This window comes from Cylas formicarius, unplaced genomic scaffold (assembly GCF_029955315.1).
Source record: "Cylas formicarius isolate icCylForm1 unplaced genomic scaffold, icCylForm1.1 PGA_scaffold_12__32_contigs__length_19106922, whole genome shotgun sequence".
Taxonomy (NCBI): domain Eukaryota; kingdom Metazoa; phylum Arthropoda; class Insecta; order Coleoptera; family Brentidae; genus Cylas; species Cylas formicarius.
Genome location: NW_026844225.1, coordinates 13,038,760 through 13,061,818, shown reverse-complemented (window position 1 = coordinate 13,061,818; position 23,059 = coordinate 13,038,760). Strand labels below are relative to the sequence as shown.

General features: G+C 32.7%; 1 protein-coding gene across 3 annotated transcripts in view; it reads left to right on the top strand.

Annotated features, from left to right (window-relative positions):
- The window catches only part of LOC132695659 (PAS domain-containing protein cky-1), a 58,015-nt gene that overhangs the window by 27,985 nt on the left and 6,971 nt on the right, over window positions 1-23,059 (top strand). For 2 of the 3 annotated variants that reach the window (XM_060660048.1, XM_060660050.1), the window contains 2 exons: window positions 14,347-14,451; window positions 18,523-18,720. In XM_060660048.1, the coding sequence (XP_060516031.1) occupies window positions 14,347-14,451; window positions 18,523-18,720 (303 nt within the window). The remainder of the gene's footprint in view (window positions 1-14,346; window positions 14,452-18,522; window positions 18,721-23,059) is intronic. The other variant, XM_060660049.1, reaches the window with a different exon arrangement.

Sequence of the window (23,059 nt, the reverse complement as noted above, 5' to 3'; positions counted from 1 at the left end):
TACAACTGGTGATTTAGAAAATTATCACTTAATAGGAAATTTATGCGAATACTGCGTAAATACAAAATTTTAAAATTACATAACAGTTGCCGCGAGGAGAAAATTATATTATTAACAAAGACCGCTTTTGGGTGTGGAAATTATTCTACGTAATGCAAAATTATTTACTCCTGGGTGGGGGTTCAATAAATCATGTCGTCTACACGAAATCTGATTTTATTAAAATAAAAATTTGGAAAACAAGTCACAAATACTTTAAGATATGTAACAATAATAGAATTTTAGTTTTAAATTTAATCCACTTCCTAAAAATAAAAAATATTCAATATGTAACATTAAATATGATCGAGTGATATCCTAAACTGAAGGAAAATGCCATATTTTCAAAAATTTTGTCCGATTAAAAAAGGACGAATGACTGCTGACCTTTATCCCAGTAATACGATTACTTTTTTGTACCAAAAGCCTAATACATTTGGCACATCAAATGTGAGAACAAAAAGAAGAACTGGTTGCGTATACTTGACAGCTGTCAGTGGGGCCTGATATATGCGATAGTAAATGCTGGCCTGTCAGTGGATTATGGATAAGTGAATGTCATAACCCATATGGTTAAATATACCGGGTGTATTAAAATATAAAAAAATCAGTTTTGGACTTTAGACAACCAATTATATATAAACCATTGTTGTGACATTATTAAAGATTTGGATTCTTTGCAAATGCCAGATGGTAGAATGGTGCAATTTCGTAATATCGCTTCACTTTAAGAAAGGAATTTAAAGTTCACGAAATCGATAATAACAATATGCGTACAATGTACAAATCCATCAAAATTGACAAACTGTTGATTTAAAAATACAGAAAACTTCTTAATGAACATACCAATCTTTTCTGTGATATACAGAGTGATTTACGTGTGCTAAAATAGTTCGTTTAAACTCGTAAAACAATGTGTAGCACCAGAATTTGTCATTAAATATACAAATAATTTAAAACAATTTTGCCTTTGTTAGTTTTTCAGAATTTTGAATGAAACGTTCGTCGCGAATCACGCTGTATATTCTTCCTCTATTTATTTATTGACATTCGTCGGACGTTGTGGGAAAATATGCTTAATAATCCGTCCCCGCCCCCTTCAACTTATTGATAATGTTGTATAACAGGCAATTAGGAAGAGCATCAAAATAAGCAATTAGGAGATACAATTTCCAATACGCTAAAGTGTTTTAAAAATATTTTCGAATATATCGAGGTCAAAACCGTATAATCCACTGTAGAAAACAATTGAAAAGTTTGCTAAAACTGCAATCACCGTAAATGGAGATTAAAAAAATGTGTTAGAACTTTTAAATGAATCTATCTAGCAAAAAGACTTTTAAAAAATCGTAGTTGGTACATTTTCCAAATGTTTTTCTTATGATTTTGATTGCTTTCGTTGAACAGTTGCATTCGAAAAATAATAATAATAGACAAAATAAATTGACGCAGAAATATCTTTTAAAAATATCGAAATAGATTTGAAATAAATATTAAACAAAAACAAATGTTATGGAGCTTGCAAGTCAATTAAAAAATGGAACAACTACCTTACAATTAATTTTTATTATACTTAAATTTTCCTACTTTTAATTAGTTTGTTTTGAATTTAATCCACGTGTTAAGAGTTTTCTGGCGCAATAAGGAAGTAATTTGCTAATGATTAAGATGAAAACCGGCTGACAACAGCTCAAATGATATACAGGTCGGGTGAAATCTTCAGCTTAACTAATGCGACATAAGTTTTAAGGAAGTGATTTCATGGGCGTTTATAATCTGATTCAATTGATATTAGGAGTTTGTCTCTTGGTACAATCTCATGTTTCGTGGATTGGTGCTAGTAGGATTTCGAAAAACAGTAAAATTTTGAGTTAATGTTGAATATTGAATAAAATTACGTTATATTGCTGGACGAGGGCGTGCAGAGGCAGTACCCTAGAGTACACCACCCTCGCGAAGAGTTCTCGGAATGGTGGGACCAGGCGATCCAGTTCGGCCCATTTATCTGGATCGGACTTCGCCGAGTAAAGGCCGATCAACGCAACGTACACACATACACATATTGCCATATTTAATGACAGGCTAGCGCCCTGATGAAGAGCGGTAGATATTACGGGCGTCTTTTCGTGGGAAAGTAGCTGGCGTACCCCAGGGCTTGAGGTCACGCGCTGACCCGACAAGCCCCCCCCTCTCTGACCCCTCGCGACTCCTATCACCGCCCCCCCATGGTTCGATATAGATCCAACGGAGCGCCCTGAACTAGTACTCTCTCGGAGAGGAAATCGCCAGTCCATACATCGTTGCCAAATTTAAATCGTTTTCGGAGAAAGTACCGTCAACGAACACCCAAAACGACCGATAGCCAGGAAACATTTTTTCCGTCGCAACTCCGTCGTTTGAGTGTCTTTTTTTGCCGCGAGAAATGTCAAGTTCTAGCTTGTTTAAAAAATCACTTTAAAAGGTTAACATTACCCAATAAGCGCGGTATTTCTAGACTGTCGTGAAAGAAATATTAGCGTTATGGGTCGTAGAAGCGCAAACAACAGCACAAGTACAGATAAATCGCAAAACGCATTCCTATGAAATAAAATGGCCACCAGTTTTGAAGTCATTATTAAAAACCAAGCATATTTACATTAATGGAATTTATGAATGAATTTTAATAGCTATATATAATAATTTTACAGGCGAAATTACACGGAGCTTCAAAATATCTAACGCTTTTCTCAAAGACAGCGTTTCACAACGTCCACGGTCATTAAACCGAAGACGAACCTTCAACATTTCTATATACGTCACGTCGTGACTAATCTTAATCAAAATTTTGACCTAATTTGGCAACGTGTGGTCCAGCAGCAAAAACAAACGGCAACGGCGACCGATTGTCTTTACTGCTCCGGTAAAAATTGCCACAGAACAATTCTCTTGACCTCTGACTAGCTTTGGTCCTTATTCCTGCCATTCGTGTAATACTGCTATGTTGGCAGGAGGTCCGTTTGTTTCGATGCGAAAAAATCGGTCCTTAAATAGATACCGATAAAAATATATTTTTTGTTCTCGCAAATTTTATGAAAAATAATAGCTTTCACTTTATTTTCGATATATTTCGTATGCCGTTAACGATTTTTTGAAATATTTTGGATTTGACCGCAAATATAATTTTTTTGGTAGATAACACTACGACGAACTTATATTTCTTTAGTATCTTGAAAACTTTTGAGCAAAATTTATTTAGCAACCTAATGTAGGCATCGAGATTTAGCAGTTCTAGAAAAATAAAATGAAAGCAAAATTATATTCATTTATACAGACATATCGTATTCTTTAATTGATTTCAAAATATCGAATCTCACTTTTTAAAATTAACTAAAAAAACAACAACAAATATTATGGCAGAATTATCGCTACCGAATCCAAAAATCGCAAATCAGTTATATTAGGCCAATCAAATTTAAAATCTCAAAAATTTGTTGAAAATTTGCTCTCTCGTCAGATAAACTAGACGGAGAGTTCTATAGGTACCTAATATCTGTTAATGTAAGGATAGCATGATAACGTAAACTATATCAGATAAACAAAATGGCCTGTTATCAGAACGATCTGGCACATTTTTTTAAAAACCGACCTGGCATACTAAATTGAGTAGCAGGAAAAGATTCTCACGAAATTTTGATGTCAAACCAACGGGTATGTGTAACAAGAAAAAAGTCTTCCTCTCGGTTATTATTAGAGATGTTTAACGATTTTGACAAGTAAATATATGATGCGCACAGAATTTTGAAGCGCAGAGGGCGTTGCTTGGGGTTACGCCTACACCGATGCTTTTAAACGAGATATAACAGTTAGGGTATACATACTGCACTTATTTTTTTACGTTGGGAAGTTGTTGCCTCACTTGAACGAGTGTCTAAACGTGTTTGGTGTTAAGGACAAACGAGGGCGACTAAATTTTGTTTTGGAATTATACGTATTTAGGTTATTCACTTGACATCCTCGGAGAACATAGAGCAACATTCTAACCCGCCTAATCAAAATCCCGGCCACGTATTTGCATTGCAGAAAAAATCCGTTAAATTCGACTGCGATAACAATTGTAATTGTCAATTTAGCTGAAGTTCTTTTGTTTTCAAATTTGGACAAGCTTATTGTCCAGATACGCGTCTCAAATATGAACGGTATGTTAATTTTCATTTACATTAGGCTATCCGTTGCAAATAAAGTTGATTACAATTTAATCTTTATCATTGTATATTTATAGCAAACACGTCACAATTACCTAGCAAAACGTAATAACTGCAATTATTGTTAAAAATCTACGAGAAATGCTTTATTGCTTACATTAATAAGAAATTATTGAATCAATTAAAGTCGCATTTCCCGGTATGGATGATTGGATGATGCATCCATTAAACGGCGATTTTGGTACGTTTAATTTGCCTAAATTTTAAAATGTTGGTAAAATAAGACTTATTTCTTTTAATTTTATGTATTCAAATAAAAACGGGCCTTACATTTTGTTAAAATAATCATACAAACAAAAATTGTTATGTGTGAGTTTCCCTGATTTTCAAACCCGGGATATTCACATAGCCAAGCCGTTTCTAGAATAGAAAACCTAATACAGTAATGAATCACCAGCAATTGCTCATTACGCCGCCAACGATGCTTTCTTCGTCGATCATTACAACCTGTATGTACAATAAATCATTTCTGAGATCCTAAACTTGAACCGGCATGTCATTAACAAACATAACATTAACCAAATCAATATTGATTACCAGACGTATTTTTTCTTTATTCGGTATGTTTAATATCCGAAAAAGTTTTGGTTAATTTTGCTACAAAATCAGTTGTTTGTATAGCGATTAATTGTTTGCGATGAATAAACAGGATTCGTTGTATTTGTTGCGCTGGGTTTGGAAGGAAAACGAAAAACGATCAAAAATGTCGCTTTTTTACAGACTGAAAACATACACATGACAGTGATGCTTTCTCCATTCTAGCTTATTCACTTACCTCTTAACTCTAGAACCAAATATCTAGCAAATATCTATTAGAAATATTAACACCACACTTTTTTTTATATAAATAAATCTAAAAAATTTTCCATATCTGTTAAACTTTTAATACTGTATATATAGTTGTAAGTTTGATCTAGTATTAGATTGGATTTTTTGTATTCAGGAGGGCACTGTTGCAGCAAGAACTGCTCTTGGAATTAGTAGAGAATAAAGTACTTAATAAAAATTTACAAGCAATAAATAGTATTACAAAAAGAACGCACATGGTGGTGATAAGATTCCACTGATTTCATTAATATATTTTGAAAGCTTGCAAACCTTTGATTAGTGTCTTAAAGACTACTTTAGCTTTTAGTTTTTAAATAGCTGATCTTGATTCTTTCAAGGTTAAAACTGGATAAATCAATTAACAAAAATTTCTTAAACTTAAACCTGTATTAACAAAGTTATTTTTTTTTAATTAGAATAATGTTTAAGGGGCCAATCTCGGGAGGGAAAGACAAAACTTTTATTTGCTATTTACAAAACTTCTGGATTCCTCCTGCGTCGGGTTTTGCTGAGTCGAAATTGCTGACGTTTCGCCAATCATCCTGTTGGCTTCTTCAGAGCTTGACTGAAACAGTTTCAGTCAAGCAAAAACCGACGCAGGAGGAATCTAGAAGTTTTGTAAAAAGTATTACAGTAGTCTGTGGAAGTTTCTTTGAAAAATTAAAACTTTTATATATTTTCTAGTATTGAGTTTTAATCGATGAAAATCCATTTAATACCATTAAATTAAAACAAAAAATGTTGTTGTTTGGACAACACCGTGCCTTGATCAAATACAAAATATGACAATATTCCAACATCTATATATAAAAACAGGTAGTAATAGATTCTTAATTACCGGTATAGGGTTATAAATTTAAATTTAACAAGGGAGACGCATTTAAATTCAATTGGTCATTAAGCAATAGAAACGAATATCTCATTTTATTAATCTTCATAGCTTTTAACAAATTTAGTTTTTTGTTTCATTATGTGAGAGATGAAAATCATCGTCAAATTCATGTATTTCTCAATTTAAATGGATGGCATACTGAAAATCCGAACTTTTATGTTTATACGCTCTTTTATGTTGGTTGATGCGTTTATTAAATGTTTTACCTGTTTGTCCGATATAAATTTTAGGACAAGATCCACATGTGAACTTGTAGACTCCGGACGGAGATTTTCGTGATTTAGTTTAATTGTTTTTTAAAAGTTTTCCAATTGTGTTGTCAGTTTTAAAATTAATCTTAAGACCAAATTTAGATAGATGTTTCGAAATTTTCTTTGTTCTCTCGTTTTATAAATTTTGGGTTCGGTATTTAATATGGAATAGATGGAGTTCCGCGTTACTTGAAACTGTTTATTGCTTATCATGTTATATATCAAAGAAGGTTCGTAACCATTGTTAAATGCTATTTGTTGTTTTTATTTTTTTTCCCAAATTTTCTGTAGAAAGTGGTATATTAAATAGTCTGCGGATCAAAAAATAAAATACGAAAAATAAGAAATCTTTTTTCCACATTGTCCATAAAAATATCTGCAAGTCGTGGACTAAATGGGTTTTTCATAATTTATCCTTCTTTAGCAATATAACATTGACAGTGAAATTCAAAATAATTTTGATCTAAACAAACTATTAAAATATCTAACGAGTCCTGTTTTATGATAGGGTTGACTTATCTCTGAATAAGAATATTCTCTATTATCTTTATGACGTGAGTCGTTGGAATGCTAGGAAGTAGATTTTGGACGTCAAAGGAAATTATAATTGAATTAGGAGGAATTTTAATGTCTTAAACCTTTGGTTTAAAGGCAATATTTTTTTAATCTGGTTGAAAGTTTATACTACAGGCTTAATTGGCATATCCTGTTCATGTGATTTAATTAAAAAATATATTTGGAGGTTGAGGATTCATAATTATCAATTGGTATTTTTCCCTGTCATTCAAAAGTGATGAATACGGAATTACCGTTTTGGTTTGTTTTTGGTAAAACTCAGTGGGATAATATTGTATACTTTGGTATATGTTTGGTTTTTGTAATATATTTTTGAGAATTGATAGCCATGACTGTGTTTCCTTCATTTGCTCTTGTAAATACTATATTATTTTGGAAAGCCTCATTTTTAATTAATTTTACCATAGACATATGTGAAAGATCCTGGAATTTACTATTAATTGTCACTAGAGATTTTATTAAATTAGCTAATACGTGTTTGTTATTACCTTAATAGCAAGCTCGTGATCGACTCCTAAACAATTCAACTCCTTATTGATGTTTGAGTAAATTAAAATAAAGTTGAAACCCTTTTCTAGTAATTCAGACTGTTTCTTAGAAAATGTAGTATTAATTAAATACATAAATCTATTGTAAAATTTATGTTTAGGAAATTTATATGGGAAAAACAAGTAGAACATTTAAGAAACTCATTAACGAACATAAAAGAGAGTATAAAAATAAAAGTTTGACGATAATTTTGGTATTTTACATAATGAGACAAAAAGCAAAAACCAAAATTTCTTGGAAACTATGAAGATTAATAAAATGAGATATTGGAATCTATTAGTTAATGACCAAATGGATTTCAATGCGTCTCCGTTGATAAATTTAAATTTATAATAATATAATATGATAATAATAATATTATCATATTTTGTTTTTGATAAAGACAGGTTGTTGTGGAAACAGCTGTTATAACATCATAAACAACTAATAATAAACAACAACAATTTAATTATATTTTCTACTTCGTTGTGCTTCGACCATATAACTTTTAGATAATATATATAGTGGACCTACTACGGTAAAAATTCCGGGCACACGAACTTGCACTTCGTGCCATTTTCATTCTAAACTGCGATTTCCACACATTTAACTCGTTTTCCCAGAAAATTTAACGAGATCTAGGCATATTTTGAGAAAATACTGCCGGAAGAACGCCGCATCTAAACTTACATGGCTTGTACGCCATATACTAGTCAATTAAATTGGTTTAATTTGGAATTTAGGCATGCTATGAATATAGGAATTCATGTGTATAATAGCAGAATTAAATCTATTATTTTAAACCAAAATTTTGCAATAAAAAATTCTTTTGAATTAATCAACAAAATTAAAGAATCAAAATCCTTTCTAGCGCAACATGATGTACAAGATAGATTTAGTAGATATCACCCTAACTCGGAAACAGGTTAACCCATTGGTGAAACAAGATGTATTGGATTGCTTAATAGTATCTTTAGACCAAAATTATTTTGAATTTAATAGACAGATTTACATCTCTAAGGAAGGTTTGATTATGGGAAACCCACATGTCTTTGCTTGCTTTGTTGGAAGGGACAGACAATTGCATTCTTTTTTAAATTACATATACTATTTATTTTTTAGACTTAACTATTACGAAAACGCAAAACAAATTAGATTTTTCCATTTATCATAAACCTTCATACACGGACACAGTCATACATAACAGTTCAAATCACCCTTATACACACAAAATGGCTGCATTTCACTCTTTTATACACAGACTTCTTAATACGCCACTCTCAACAGAAAATTACAACAAAGATCTGAATATCATTAAACATATTGCACTGAACAACGGCTACAATCCGTTCATTATAGATAAAATTATAAATAAAAAACAAATCCAGACAACAGTAAACTCTATTTATCCGAAACTTAATACAGAACACGAACAATTTAAAACAATTACATGCATAGGAGAACCTACTGAAAAAGTTTCAAAATATTTATCAAAATGTGGTTTAAAAATAGCTTTCAGAACTAACAACACAATAGGAAAATTTTTAAAAAACAATAAAATGAAATGTCCAAAATCTCAAAAATCAGGTATCTACAGGTTGAAATGCGGATCTTGTCCTAAAATTTATATCGGACAAACAGGTAGATCCTTCAAGAAACGCATTAACGAACATAAAAGAGCGTTTAAAAACAATAGTCTAGATTCTAATTATGCTACACTTAAACAATTTTGGTATTTTACATACAATCACAAAAAGTAGAAAATTAAATTTATTGGAAACCATGGAGATTAACAAAATGAGACATTCAAATGTATTGCTTAACAATAAATTAGATTTAAATACCTCTCCTTTATTGAACTTAAATTCTCACGACAACGTTTATTAAGGTTTTGTGGTCATTTTTCGGCGTATATATAGTAGCAGGTAGTTTGTAAATATTATCTTTGATAAAGACACGGTGTTGTCGAAACAATTGCCATGTGAAAATATATAATTTCGTGAAAATCTCAACTTTTAGTTCTTATTTATTTTGATAAATGGATTTTCATCAATTAAAAGCCACCTCAGTTCAATCTATTTTTATTTTACAATTTTGAGAAATTAGTATATTTAGTAAACCAGCTGATTTGAACAAAAGTCGTAATTATCACAACACTCTTATATTCTGGTCCACATTCCGTTCACGGTATTTACAATTCAAGGAAAGAAATCAAAATATTTAACCCCACACGCTGAGCATAACGCAAAAAGCGTGACTGTGTGATTAAACATTTTCGGATATATGAAACCGACGCTGGTTGCTAAATGGGCTTCGAATTTGCGTAGTTAGACATGCTTCCAACACGCACTTCGAAATAAACGTCAAGCCAGCATTCGATAAATTACGGAAAACGAGCTTCGTGGGAGTTTCTCTTAGTCAAAATAGTCATTACTCTAACGAATTAGACCACGTAAGACGAATTTGAATGCAACATAACGTTAGTTTTTACTATTAGACACACAGGGTAGATTTTTTTTTATATGAAATACGTTAAGCTTAAATTAATGCTTCAGCGACCTTAGGATCTTGTCCTTATTCATCATAACTATTTGATTACCAATAAATCATTTTGCCAACAATACAAAATAACAAGATAGTAGTTGCGGATTAATCTAGGGAGCCGATTAAAATTATTTCAATTGTGAAATGAGTATTATTTTCTTTGGAGTAAATAGCCAAAAGTATTAGACTACAAACGAGACCCATTAGAACTACGAAAAGAAAAGAAAATTATATTCTTTTGTCAACAAACGAGCAATCGTAACGTATTACTACGAGGTGAAATATCATATAAAATAAACTAGGAATTTCAAAAGGAATGACCTTTTGATCGGTATGGATCGTTCGTTTTTACCAAAGTTGAACAATTTTTTACTATACATACATACTTTTATGAAATTGACTTTATGTTTTTGTTTTTTAATTTAATTACTAAACTGAAAGCAATAACATTACCAAAAACTTTGAGTTTTTGAGCTTAGGCAGTAATATTTCCTAAAATAGTATAATCTAATTATATATCGAAATATTTTATATACAACATACCCTGTAAATTATATATTACAAATTAAAAAATCAATGACTTATGAGATACCCTCTATAGTTTTTTGTTGGCTGTTACGATTGTACGGTTTATTTTCTATTGTACATAAATAATCGTATTATTTACAATTATTGTTGCATTACTATTTTCAACTACAAAAAAAATTGTTCACGATATTATTATAAATAATCCCGTTAATAGCACCTGAGGTCGCGTGCAGGTGACCTATGGAGAAGATATGTATCAGCGGACAATCTTTTATTCATTTTGTAACAATTAAAAATAGAATTCTTCCGACCTTGGATGGTCAAATATCTATCGGGACACACCCCATTTACGCCCCAATCGGACCCTCGTTTTCGAGCGATCACACTCACACACTTTTGTAAATTTATTATTTATCTTGCACCAAAAAAAAAGTGTTCTAAGGGTACCCCGGCTAACTCTGAACTCAGATTGTTCGGCCAGATAAATGATCATTAAAGAATATATTACACGCTGAGAAGCATTACGTTACTGCAAAGCGCGAACCCAAGAAAACTGTCTCACCAATGGCGCGCTTCGCTACTTTTTCTTCACGAAATATTTTCGCAGAAGCCGTCGGGTGCAGCTTAGCGGTCGCGGTCACATAAACATATTTAATTGGCAAAAATAGTTGATAGTTGATAGAAAAGAGCAAATATAATGTTCTATTGAAACAATTAAATAAGGCCAAAATGAACTTAAGTGGAAGTGAATAACTTGAATATGAAAAAAATTGGTTTTATTAGTGGGTTAATTTTTTTTTTAATGGCGTTGATCGCTGAAGCTACTAAGAGGCTAATAATGGTATAAGTCCAATTGTTTTAATGAGTTAGTAGGTATTGCGTCGCTGGGTCTAGACAGGTCGGTACATTTGAACTAGTCCATATGCTTACGAAGTAGTCTCGAGCAACAAAAAATATATATTCAGCAACAAATTCTATTGCAACAATTTTTTAATGTAGGTCTTCAAACGATAATTGTTTATAAACGTAAAATGTAATTTTCGTCCTTTACTAAGATTGACATACGAATTTATTTACTGTGAATTACTGGGTGATTTACTATTTGTTGCTTTGTAAAACTTACATGAATGGTTAATCAAGTTTTTTCTATCTTTCTAAGAAAATAATGAAGGAATAAGTAAAAAAAAGATTGAAATAAATCATAATTTATTTAAATAACGTATAAAAGACGTGGATTTTAACAAATTTTTATATTAATATAAAATTAGTAATATCAGTTAAACGAGCGATAAAAGGAAAACAAATGAACGCAATTTTTAAAAAAATGCATATAATCAATGATACAAACATGTTAATAACTTGGAGTATAAAAAAAATGTTTATAATGGCACGTCTATGGTTTTTAACGTTAATGCCGCTTTTAAGCGATATTTTAAGCCCGCCGCAGTTCGACTTCTTTCATAGATAATGCTAAATTAAGATTTCTAATCAGTTTTTGGAATTTTATATTGTGTTTATTCTGTATTTTATTGGTTCACGCTGTTATTTATGAACGTTTAAGAGATGCTCGCGCTCAAGTCTTCGTTTTCCTTTTGCCGTTTGCTGCGGACTCGCAACGCTGGCCCGTCTTAAATTACAACCTATGCACACACTTTGAAAGATAACGAAGGAATATTATTTTACACATTTTCGCAAAAAATCGGCACGCAATGTACCAATTTAAGAAATTTTATTTATTGTTATATTGCAGCTCTACTTTATCTATATTGGTAATCTTTTCCTATATAATATTAAATTGAATTTTTCACTATTGTTTTATGGATTACTTCAACTGAATTATATTGATTGCAATTATGTAGCAGATAACAATACGTGGGGTTTATTTAGAAACAACTGTTCTATTAAACAAACCAGTTCTATCATATCATATCATCATTTTAATATATACAGAATCCAGAAAGTTCAAAATTCCTGTTTGTGATCCCATAAGTTAAGGGATGCAAGGTAGCTTGACTTGAGCAACGAAGAAGACTCCACTCTTTTGTAATTTTTCTTAAGATTATTGTATCGGGAACTGATATTCATAATCTACATCTGAGATTTCGATGTCTGATAACCCCACCACAACACTCTACCACATTGCTTAGAAGAAGCTATTCCTATAACGTGAATAGCCTGCACAATGGACTTCCGCAACACTAAAAAACTAAACATCGAAAAATTTAAAAGGCAACTAAAGAAACTACTGATCAGTGAAAAATAGATTCCCGTACCTCAATCTAATGGATCCTTCTTGATCCAGTACCTGACGATTAGCGTTTAAAAAAAATTGAGTATTATATCTCCCAGAATGGTTGAAGTTGTTGTTTTTATGTTGTCGTTAAACCCAAAATTACAAAATTTAATAACTAATCCTTTTAATTCAGTTTTAAAAAAAACTCTCCTTATTTTTATGATACGCAGGTCTCTTTTTTTGGCAAAGAAAAATTATTTCTCTTTCATACATATCTTATATGGGACTCAAAATTTGTGTGATAAAGCATTTTTCACTTTCCCATAGAATCTACCCCCCTGACACTCTAAAAATATAAAATGTTTTTTTATTTAATTTACCTACTACTCTATTCACATGAAAATCCCACATGATAAGGTGCTATCCAAATGTCATAGTTGTTTAAATTTAAAATTGTTGCAATAGGTCTTGGCTTTATTAATAACTAGCTTATTCTTAGTGAACCAATTATTATACATTAGATGTTACAATGAAATATGTAAAAATGATATTCCGAATTAAATATGCTCTAAAAACTCCGTTGTTACAAACAAATTTTGTGAAATGTCACCAAAACAATGAGTTGCATTCAAAAACATTCCCTTAAAGGCTGATAAAATTAATTATGATTATTCTCATAATTAAATAATATAATAATAACGCAAGTTATTTGTTAATTCTATTTCAATTTTCTGGGAAATTACTACATGTAATTCTTTAACGTCAAAAGGGGATCAACATACATAAAGTTATATTTCTGTCATTAAAAAAAACAAAAATAAATAAAAATAAAATAAATAAAATTGCTTTTCGTGAAAATTGAGTGAAAAATTTTGTGAAAATTGAGTGTTAGGTTATACGACAAGATTTACAGAAGAGTGTCAATCTTGAGAGAAGATTCTGAACCTCAGTCCAAAACGCGGTAAAGGCTTTTAATGTTTCGATTAAATTACTAGCAATTAATAATACTTTTTTTAATCGATGAAACGGTTCATTTTATGGCAAATAAAATTTACTCCATTTGATACGAAGCGACATATTCACTTCTGTTAATTACGAAATTTTATCTTTCACAATTCAAAATCATTCGTGACAAATCGGAAATATTAGCAGAGCCCCACGTGTGAAAATGAAAAGTGTCAGCGCACATTATAGCTTCGCTGCCGCTGATCTTATCGGTGTAGTTACATTTTATGCGATTAAAATTGTTAAAAGTATTCCTTGAAGTTAATCTCCCATTTGAAAAAAAAAAATGTTAAAAATAACTGTCAACTGCACCGGTTGGGTGTTAGATAAAAAATTGATCTTATCTGCGATTATCGTATAAACTTTGTTATTGAACAGTCACTTTGGTATCTTGGTTTTGACAGCAAACTGCGTTCCAAATTTAATTTGACTAAAGATATATACAGGGGTCTACTTTCGTGCATAGAAATCCGTAAAATATTTTACAAAGCGATGGTTACACATATTATCCGCATTATAAGCATTCTGACGACCAAATAATCATGGACACGTCATAGACAACACTTTCATTCAAAACAAAAGTTTTGGTAGGTTGGCATTTGACCCAAAGTAAATTTATTTTTTTATGATTTTGTATTGCAAGCGTACTATTCAACTAACACGTCATTTTTTTATTTACAGGCGTTAAGTGGGTTTCTAATGATGATGACGCAGAATGGTAAACTTTTGTACATATCAGATAATGCTGCAGAGTACCTGGGCCATTCCATGGTGAGTGTTTTACAGGTGAGCTAACTTTTTGGGCTTCCCAAGCTAAAGAGTGAGCTGCAACTCTAATCGTAGATAAATTAGATAAGGTCCCCGGGGGTATTAAGGCCCAACATAAACCAAAATGTTGCAAAAAATATTTATTCAAATTAAAACATCACACTGGTATTTTTATTTAAAACAGTTATTTCCAACCATAGAGGGTAATAAGACCCGCTTTATTTCTGTAATGGAAAGTGAGCAAATAAACTACTTTTTACAATACTTCTCGATTCCTCCTGCGTCGGTTATTGCTCATTTTTAATTAGCCCCATACAATGATCATGCATCCAAGAATTACAATGGGTAAATCCATGTGTAATATTATGGATGGTCATAGATATCCCTCAAACTGGCGTAAAAACTTCAGAAAATCTTTCTTTGTTCATTTTATTATCTGGGAATTTGTGAATAAGTAAATTCCCAGATGGTCGGTAGCATCAACAATTGAAACGTGGAGCACCATCAAATATTAAGAGAAATGGCGGCTGAATAAGCCTGCAAAAATAACTGAGCCATTCAATATTTCAGGTGGTCATGTCACCTTTTGGAGATATGTTCACTTCAGATCCCGGTGGTAATCCGCCACTAAAAGTTGGTTTCAGCTTCTGACCTTTAAACAATGTCATTGGTAGGATACCAATGACACCAAAGGGATTAAGCTTTGCCGCTCTAGCAGGATTCATCGACTGAGCCTTTCATGGAGATAAGGAAGGATGTCGCTTCATAAATGTCTCAATCTTGAAACGGCTGGAAGTCCCTTGCCTTTCAACATACTTCAATACACTTCGTAGTAGTGCCTTTAATGTCAAATCACTTTCTTGTACTTCACTGACTCGCCCCTAGAATTCTTTTAACAGCTTCGGCTTCCAAATGGTTTCTAAGGGTGCGACTTGGTATACCACATCTAGTTTCCACATAACGCTGGGATTTTCCTTTTCATGTCCTGCGGCAAATTGGCCTTCAAGCAGCGACATTTCTTGGCCATATTTTTGTAAAGAAAAATAAAAAAAATTGAATTTAATTAATTCAAGTGGTGGGTAATAAGGCCCAACTGATATCTGTCTGGGCCTTATTACCCACATTGCTACGAAATCATGTTGAGGATGTGTTAAGTAAAAAAAATGAAATTTCCTCTTGAATACTGGCTTCGTAACTTCGTAATCTTAATTTTCTTAGAATTCTTGATCTGACTCTTTTTTTTTTTTTCGAAAAAATGCCGCCGTTCAGTCATAAATTTTTATAATTTCGACCGGATAATGCACATGGCAAAACACTGAATGCTATCTGTCAAAAACTACCTTATTGGCTGCTTATGCTGGTTTGCGAATTTAATTTAATTCTTTTTTATTGTTAAATGGGTACATGGACCTTATTACGTGCACAGGCCTTATTACCCACAGTGACCTTATATAAAATGATTAACCTAAGCTGTTTATAACGAGGGATTGTGATTATAGAATTAAGAAAGCAAAATTATTTAGAAATCAAAATATTATCCATCCAACTTCTCGTGAATATTATGTATATTGCTGCTTATTGGATTTAGTTTTCTTATACAATACAACTCAAAGGAAGTTAAAAACCTTGATTTTTTTGTTTAACATTGAATGAAAAAGAGTGAAGAAACGTTAACCAAAAATAAAAGACATAATGCATGTAAAGTGGTTCAATTTTGCACAGCAAGAGCAGTCACCTCACTTGATTGGCCTAAAATATAATCAAAATATAAAATATAAACTAGTACGACCGAAAGACTATTATCTTAATACTTAAAAAAATAATGTTATATTATATTGAATTCGATTGACAGTGAATGAAAGCAAGGAATGAAAAAAGTTCTATCCAAACGACTAATAATAAGCAATAAGATGTAAAAATAAATGATTAAGAACACGCGAAGGTGGAAATTATCAAATCAACTAGTGGCTTGTAATCAAAATAATGGACGTACATTTTATGTGCCGCACTAACCAAAGCTCCCGAAAAGCCTTATTATCATTAACGGATTCAAAACACACATAATACAAGTCAATTTTTTAATATGCGGCATTTTCTTTGACACGTTCGGTCGGGATTTTGTTTTGGTACTTGGATCGGCCAATGATGATTGCGTGTCATCAAATTGAATGACATTGCGTTTTGCTTCTCGATTAATATGTTTTGTACTCCACCCACCTTACATCGCTTTGTATTCGACATTATAACTATATGACACTGAACAATACTACTTAACTATTGTGCAGAAGTTAAATCATTGTCTGGGCAATTTCTGCTTAGTAAAAATTAGTTACGATTCCGTCTTTATAAACAAACACCGATGCGATATCGGGGGTATTATTAATTTATTGAAGTGTGGATAATATTTGTGGCCCACATTTTTGATAACCGCGCTGCCGTGCACATTACAAAAGCGTATGTTCAAATATCGCGTTTTCTTAAAAGCATTTTTCAAAATGCCAATAACTTTAAAACAAAAGCGTTATGGAATTTTTAATGAGACGCAGAAAACTGAATTTGCACGATATAAAATTCTCTAGGGTTTTAAAAAAATGCAAAATTAGAAATTAACAAATTCGTAATATACATATGTCTTGTCTTATATTTGAATTGTTGTATAGAATCTATGACACAAAAAGTTTACAATATTTTCATTACTCTTCCCTTTCCGACCTTCGCATTTAGGTCCCCCATAACAAAGGTAACTTCTTCCTTTCGCGTGTAACTAAGTAATTCCTTGAGGTCACTATACCATTTCTCAAGCTCATCCAGTGGTTTGTCGCCAGTCGGAGCGTATACCTGAATCAAATTAATATTTACAGGCTTTCCAGTTAGTTGTATGAGCATGCATCGGTCAGATAATGGTACGAAACCTACAACCGAGGCCGCTATATTGGAATTCAGCAAGATGCCCACTCCATGTCGATGGCTGGGATCATTGTTTCCCGAATAATAAAAGGTTTTGTTTGAGGTCGTGATCGATCCTGAGCCGGGCCATCGCGTTTCACTAATTCCAAGGATATGTATACCAAGCCTGTCCATCTCATGGCAGGCATTTGCCAGCTTACCTCCCTCAAACAGTGTTCGCACATTCCATGTCGCTATTTTGTAAGTGTGGTTCATAGTTTTTAACCCGGGGATTCTTCGCACCCTCTGACCATCAAAGGTCTGCCGGGGACTGAGGGCCATTCTTTGTGAGTTTCTTGCCATTGTGATATACGCGGGAAAATAATGGGGTGGTTTCCCGTTGCCTTCCCCATCGCAGTATGAAGGCCATCTAATACTGTTACAGTCGAGCCCTTCACTGTCCTCCCCTAAACCAGTCCAAGATCATTCCTTTTGTGCTTCAGCTCGGTACTGAAAATGCTGCTGCCCATCTCCAGGCTGGATTTTGGTTCGCCCCGAGTATTTTATTTCCTCGGTACCACCTATATCTTGGGAGGCGTTCCCCTATCCACCACCTGGGGAGGCGCCCGATGGGGGATCCAGCAAACCCCACACGGGATTTTCATTACTAAAACTTTTTTTTTTTTTTTCATTACTAAAACTTTTTTTTTTCTAAAAAATGATGTTGTTCAGTCCAACCGTGGGTGTTATTAAACGAGATTTGATGTAGCTCGGCATTACAGTTAATCATTTACTTTGTAGGTATTCATTCATTTTATTGAACCCACTAAACATATCTTTATCAAACTCTTGACTGGAACCTTCGGCACTGCACTAACAGACAATAACGCGTTTTACAAAACGCGTTATTGTGAAACATATCTTCGTTTCAAAACTTATTTTTAAGTAATAAATATGTCGCTACATTTTACACAATAAATGTAAATAAATTACTTAGAATTTAATATAATGTAATTTTATATAATAAAAAATTGATTGATTAATAATATATAAAAAAATGTGTAAAGTATAAAATCTGGAGACATATGCTCTACATTCTATAGATCTAAGGTTAAAAATCGAACTTACTGTAACATACGCTTTTTCTGTCCACGGCAGCACATGCTGGCTGTAGAAAATCGGTTTTATTATGTGACATTTCAGGAGGATTTGCTCATCCATGGGGATAGTGTATACGACATTATCGATAAACAAGACCACCAAGCGATTCAGTGCGAATTAGGGAGGCCGGTAGTAAATGCGGGAACAACTAGTAACTCCAACGATGAAATTCGGCTGTTTCTATGTCGAATGAACGTATCTAGGAACGCCAGGAGACAAATGAGATTTGGTGATCAAAAAGTAAGAAACTTTCTTTAATCTTCTTAATACCAATTTACGCCGATCAGGCCATAAACGTTGTATAAGATTTAGAACCCAATATTATGCAAATTAAAATTCTTCGTTCAATGTAAACGTTTTATACATCTCGTTTTATAAAAGCGATACAAAATTAAAACGAAAGCGCTCGCAGGGAAACGCCCGGTACAACTCCCTTTTCAGTAATTTAATTAAGTTTCTAACATTAAGCTACAACTTTGTTGTTGTTAATAAAAATATGTTCGTAACGTACCGAAGGAGGTAAGTGATAAGACAAAATTTATTTCGTCCAAACAATGGCATATCGCTAGTCCATTTCGGAATGTTCACTTTGCGTTCGCGTCATAAGCGCGACTTGTAAATTTTGGAACGTGGGAAAATAATGTTAATGACGTTTTATTTATGTAATTTGCAAATCGATATTTATCGCGATCAGAATTGTAATAATATTTCCTCATTTAAGCAATCGGAGCGGCATGAAAACAAACCGCAGTTAGTATTCATAGGAGGGACTGTTTGGTAGTTCGATAGTCGAATTCATTTTTTTTTGCAAAATATTTATTTCGGGGTCCACTAAGGCATGGCCCAAACTCAAAGAGATCATAGGAGAGACTATTTTTGATACGTCCCGATTTCTTATAGTTTTTTTTAATAAGTTGTTCCTCCAAATTAATCAAGAACGGGCGTCTATTCAAATCACTTTTTGAAGTATAATGGGAAATATATGGACGTATGTATGTGCAGTGAGCGACCCAATACTTACTAGAGTCCATTCAACGTCAGGCGTCTGGTTTTGTATCAACGATACAATTTTTTACTGGTTTCATTTAAGTTAAGTTAAATAAAAAATACTTCACACATAACTAACTTTTGACGTCTTCGTTATCTTCTTGGTTAGTTCTCTCCTATGAAGTATTTTTGTCTATTTACAATTTTTAATGTTGTTATTCCTAACTTCCTTTTAAGCAATTTTCCTGCTGCGGACAACATTTTTGGAGCAGATGCCATTCGCTGTAATTTTTGATGTTTCACAGTTCCCAGCCTTGAGGCTACTTTTATTTAATTGTAGCGTGGACACAATTGATGGCTTTGGTGGATAAATTAAGATGCTTGTTCGAAATGAAGAAAAAGAATTGAAGAATGATGTACGGAGCAAGGTCATACTTTGCACCATGTAAATTTCATCCTTACCTCTTTGAGGTATTATGGGGTATTATGACGTAACCACCTTGGTTGTGTGAGGTATTGTTTTTTCGCTAATTATTATCAAACATGATTATGAAGTACCAAATCGCCGCCAATGATTGTATTCGCGTCCGCGAGGCGATCCGGATCTACCTTTCACTATGCAGTAAACTCAGCGGGTGTGCGCGGGTCGACTATCCCTCCTCTTTCCCCCCCGGAGCCACGTTGCGGCCCCACACCGCTCCCCGTCGTATTGGTTGGTACTACGAAGCGAGAGTAGCACCGTGAACAGTACCGATTCCACCCACACCATGGAAATGTGGAATAGATATTGCGAGAATCTATCTACAAGTTGCGCATTTACAATACAACACGTATTACAGTTTATTATTGGGTATAGTATCGGTATTTGCTGCCGTTTCTATGCTGATTTGATATAATCCCGCTGATATTTCTTGCGAGAATGAAATACGATTTGTACGGGGTGACTACAACACTGAAATCACGAGATGCAACCGGATCAGAACTGTTCTTAATTTCAGTTTACGGAAACTTTTAGCTCAATCACTTGTCCTTTCGATTAAGAACTATGGTTCCCCATGTCTTGATAGTATTAATAAATATAGATTGCAAAAAATTGCTTAAATTTGATTGGATTTCCCACAAAATCCCGGGCTAAAAATTGACAGTACTTTCAAGTACTTTTTGGCGTTTTGTTTTCCAAATTATTAACACATCCAATCCGTCCTACTTACGAGCTAAATTACAGCTTCGTAATGCTGAATCATAATATTATACCCGATCCAGTAAAATCACAATTCAATTAAATTCTTTAAAAAATATTTCAGGTTGAAGCTGCTAACTTCTCAAAAATATTTGATTTTCAATGTCATTCTTTCAATTTTTACTGTTAATAACTTTCTATTGTTCCATATTACTATTATATTTATCTATTATACTATATTTAATTTATCAATGTAATTATAATTTCCTATCTAGTTTTCAATTTAAACATTTAAGAGGTTAAGTGGAGTAGCTTTTGCTAGACTTCGCCTCTTCTCTACTGTATATTTAGATATAACAATACACAACAACAAAGGCAATTTATTATTATTATTAGTATTAGTAAAGACTTTGCCTCTTCTCTACTGTATATTTGTATATAAAAATATACAACAATAAAGGCAATTTATTATTATTGCGTAAATAATTCGGAATGTTATAGTTCCTAAATTTCGTCTAAACTAGAGTCCACAACGTCTCGGTTTTCAAGATACACGTAGTTAAATGTGACTTTTTCCAAATATGTTCGAAATCTATAAAAAAAATAAAATACAATTGGGTACAGTGATTTTACTTTTCAGGCTCTAGCGAATATACTGAAAATAGTATGGGATCATCTTCATTGGTGGAATAAAATGCATAACATCAAAATGATTTAGAAAAGACTGGGAATGTTCTATGGTAAAAGTAACACTTTTCATCTCACTTTTATCTAGAATTTTGGCCGCAATTTTCCAACTGAACAAAAAACAAGAAAAAATAATAATAAAAATCGACTTTTATCACTTTGAGTTTGGACTTCATCGTTATATTTTCTTTAATTTTCTATACAAGAGATTTTCCTCCCATCTCCAATTCATTCAAACTTGAGGCTTGAGGCTACACTTCAATATAGCATGTACGTAATGGACGGCTTTGGTGGAGAAATTTCAATACTTGTTTGAAATAATTAAAGTTATAAGTTGTCTTCCCTCTTTGAGGTGAAACTCTTGGGGTTTATGACATAACCACGCGGGTAGATCAACCTGTGAGTGTTCTGAACAACCAGAAAAAACAATACCAAAAATCGACTTTGGGAAAAAACGTTAAGCCCATAACAACAATAGTAGTAGAGTAATTGCATTAATTGAATACGGTTATTATAGTTTCGGCGAATTAAAAAAATTAAACGAATATAATTAATAATTTGGAGAAAGCACGAAAAACAGAAATTTAACAAAAAATTTGTCTTGCCGGGGGTAAATTATACTAAGGAAATAATTAGTTAGCGTGTAATAGGGTTTGTTGAAGGTTTTGGGGTGGTTAAATATGGTTAAAATATGTAAAATTATTTATATATTATAATTACTCAATTAATTAATTGTTTCGCATAAAGGGAATCGCCCTTATTTGAGAATCTCAAAATGTTGCATTTTTGATTATTTACTTTTGCAACTTGTCCAATGTAAACGACATCTTGTTTTATTTAAAATACTCCGAATTTGGTTTTTATTTGGTATATTAGTGCTGTTATCTGTTGGGTACACTGACAGGATTACATACCTGCTTCAATGGTGTAATATGTAAAGTAGACTTTAGATAGATAGGGTTGGTTTCCCAGTTGTTATGACGCCCACACTTTTTCCGATTACAAAAGAATGAAACGAGAGACGGTAGTTAGTTATTGCGAATACTGTTGTAATGCAGGCACTGACTAGAATATTCTTTAAATTTTCCAGAAAACATTTATGTCTACTATCGACGATTAGCAAATTTTAAGTAAAAAAAATAGAACTCTGAATAAAAAATATTAGAAAATCTATAGCGAGTTGAAAAAAGTTCAATCGAATCTGTAGTCTGGATTTGTAATCTGCGTACCAGGCGGGCTGAATTCGTCTCTGTCTCATTCAACTCGTACGTTATATGCAAATATCTTCTCGCGCTATAGCAGTGCTCTTCTGATACGGTACGCTGTTTTTCTTTTTGTTCTTTTATATGACTTCTTCAGGATGTGATGACAATGACAGACACATCAATTATTTTCTTGGCACTCTTGGAAGCGATTGAAAATTAATTCAAATTTTAATCAATCGGAATGTTATACGATATTTGAGCTTAGAAGATCGCTATTGAAATGAGCAAGCGTGCCAAAATTCCGCTTTTTTATTAGGGTATTTAATGCGAAGAAATCTTACGCCCGGGGACACTTATTATTGGTGTTTATGATATTACTAAAAATGGTTATTGTGTAAAACTCGTAATGTAATAATCTAGTATATATAAACTTTAATTGACCAATTATAAGTCAGCAAAACCAGTTTGATTGATCTGCGAAAAAAAAAGGCGCAACCTCAAGCAATAAATACAAATTATC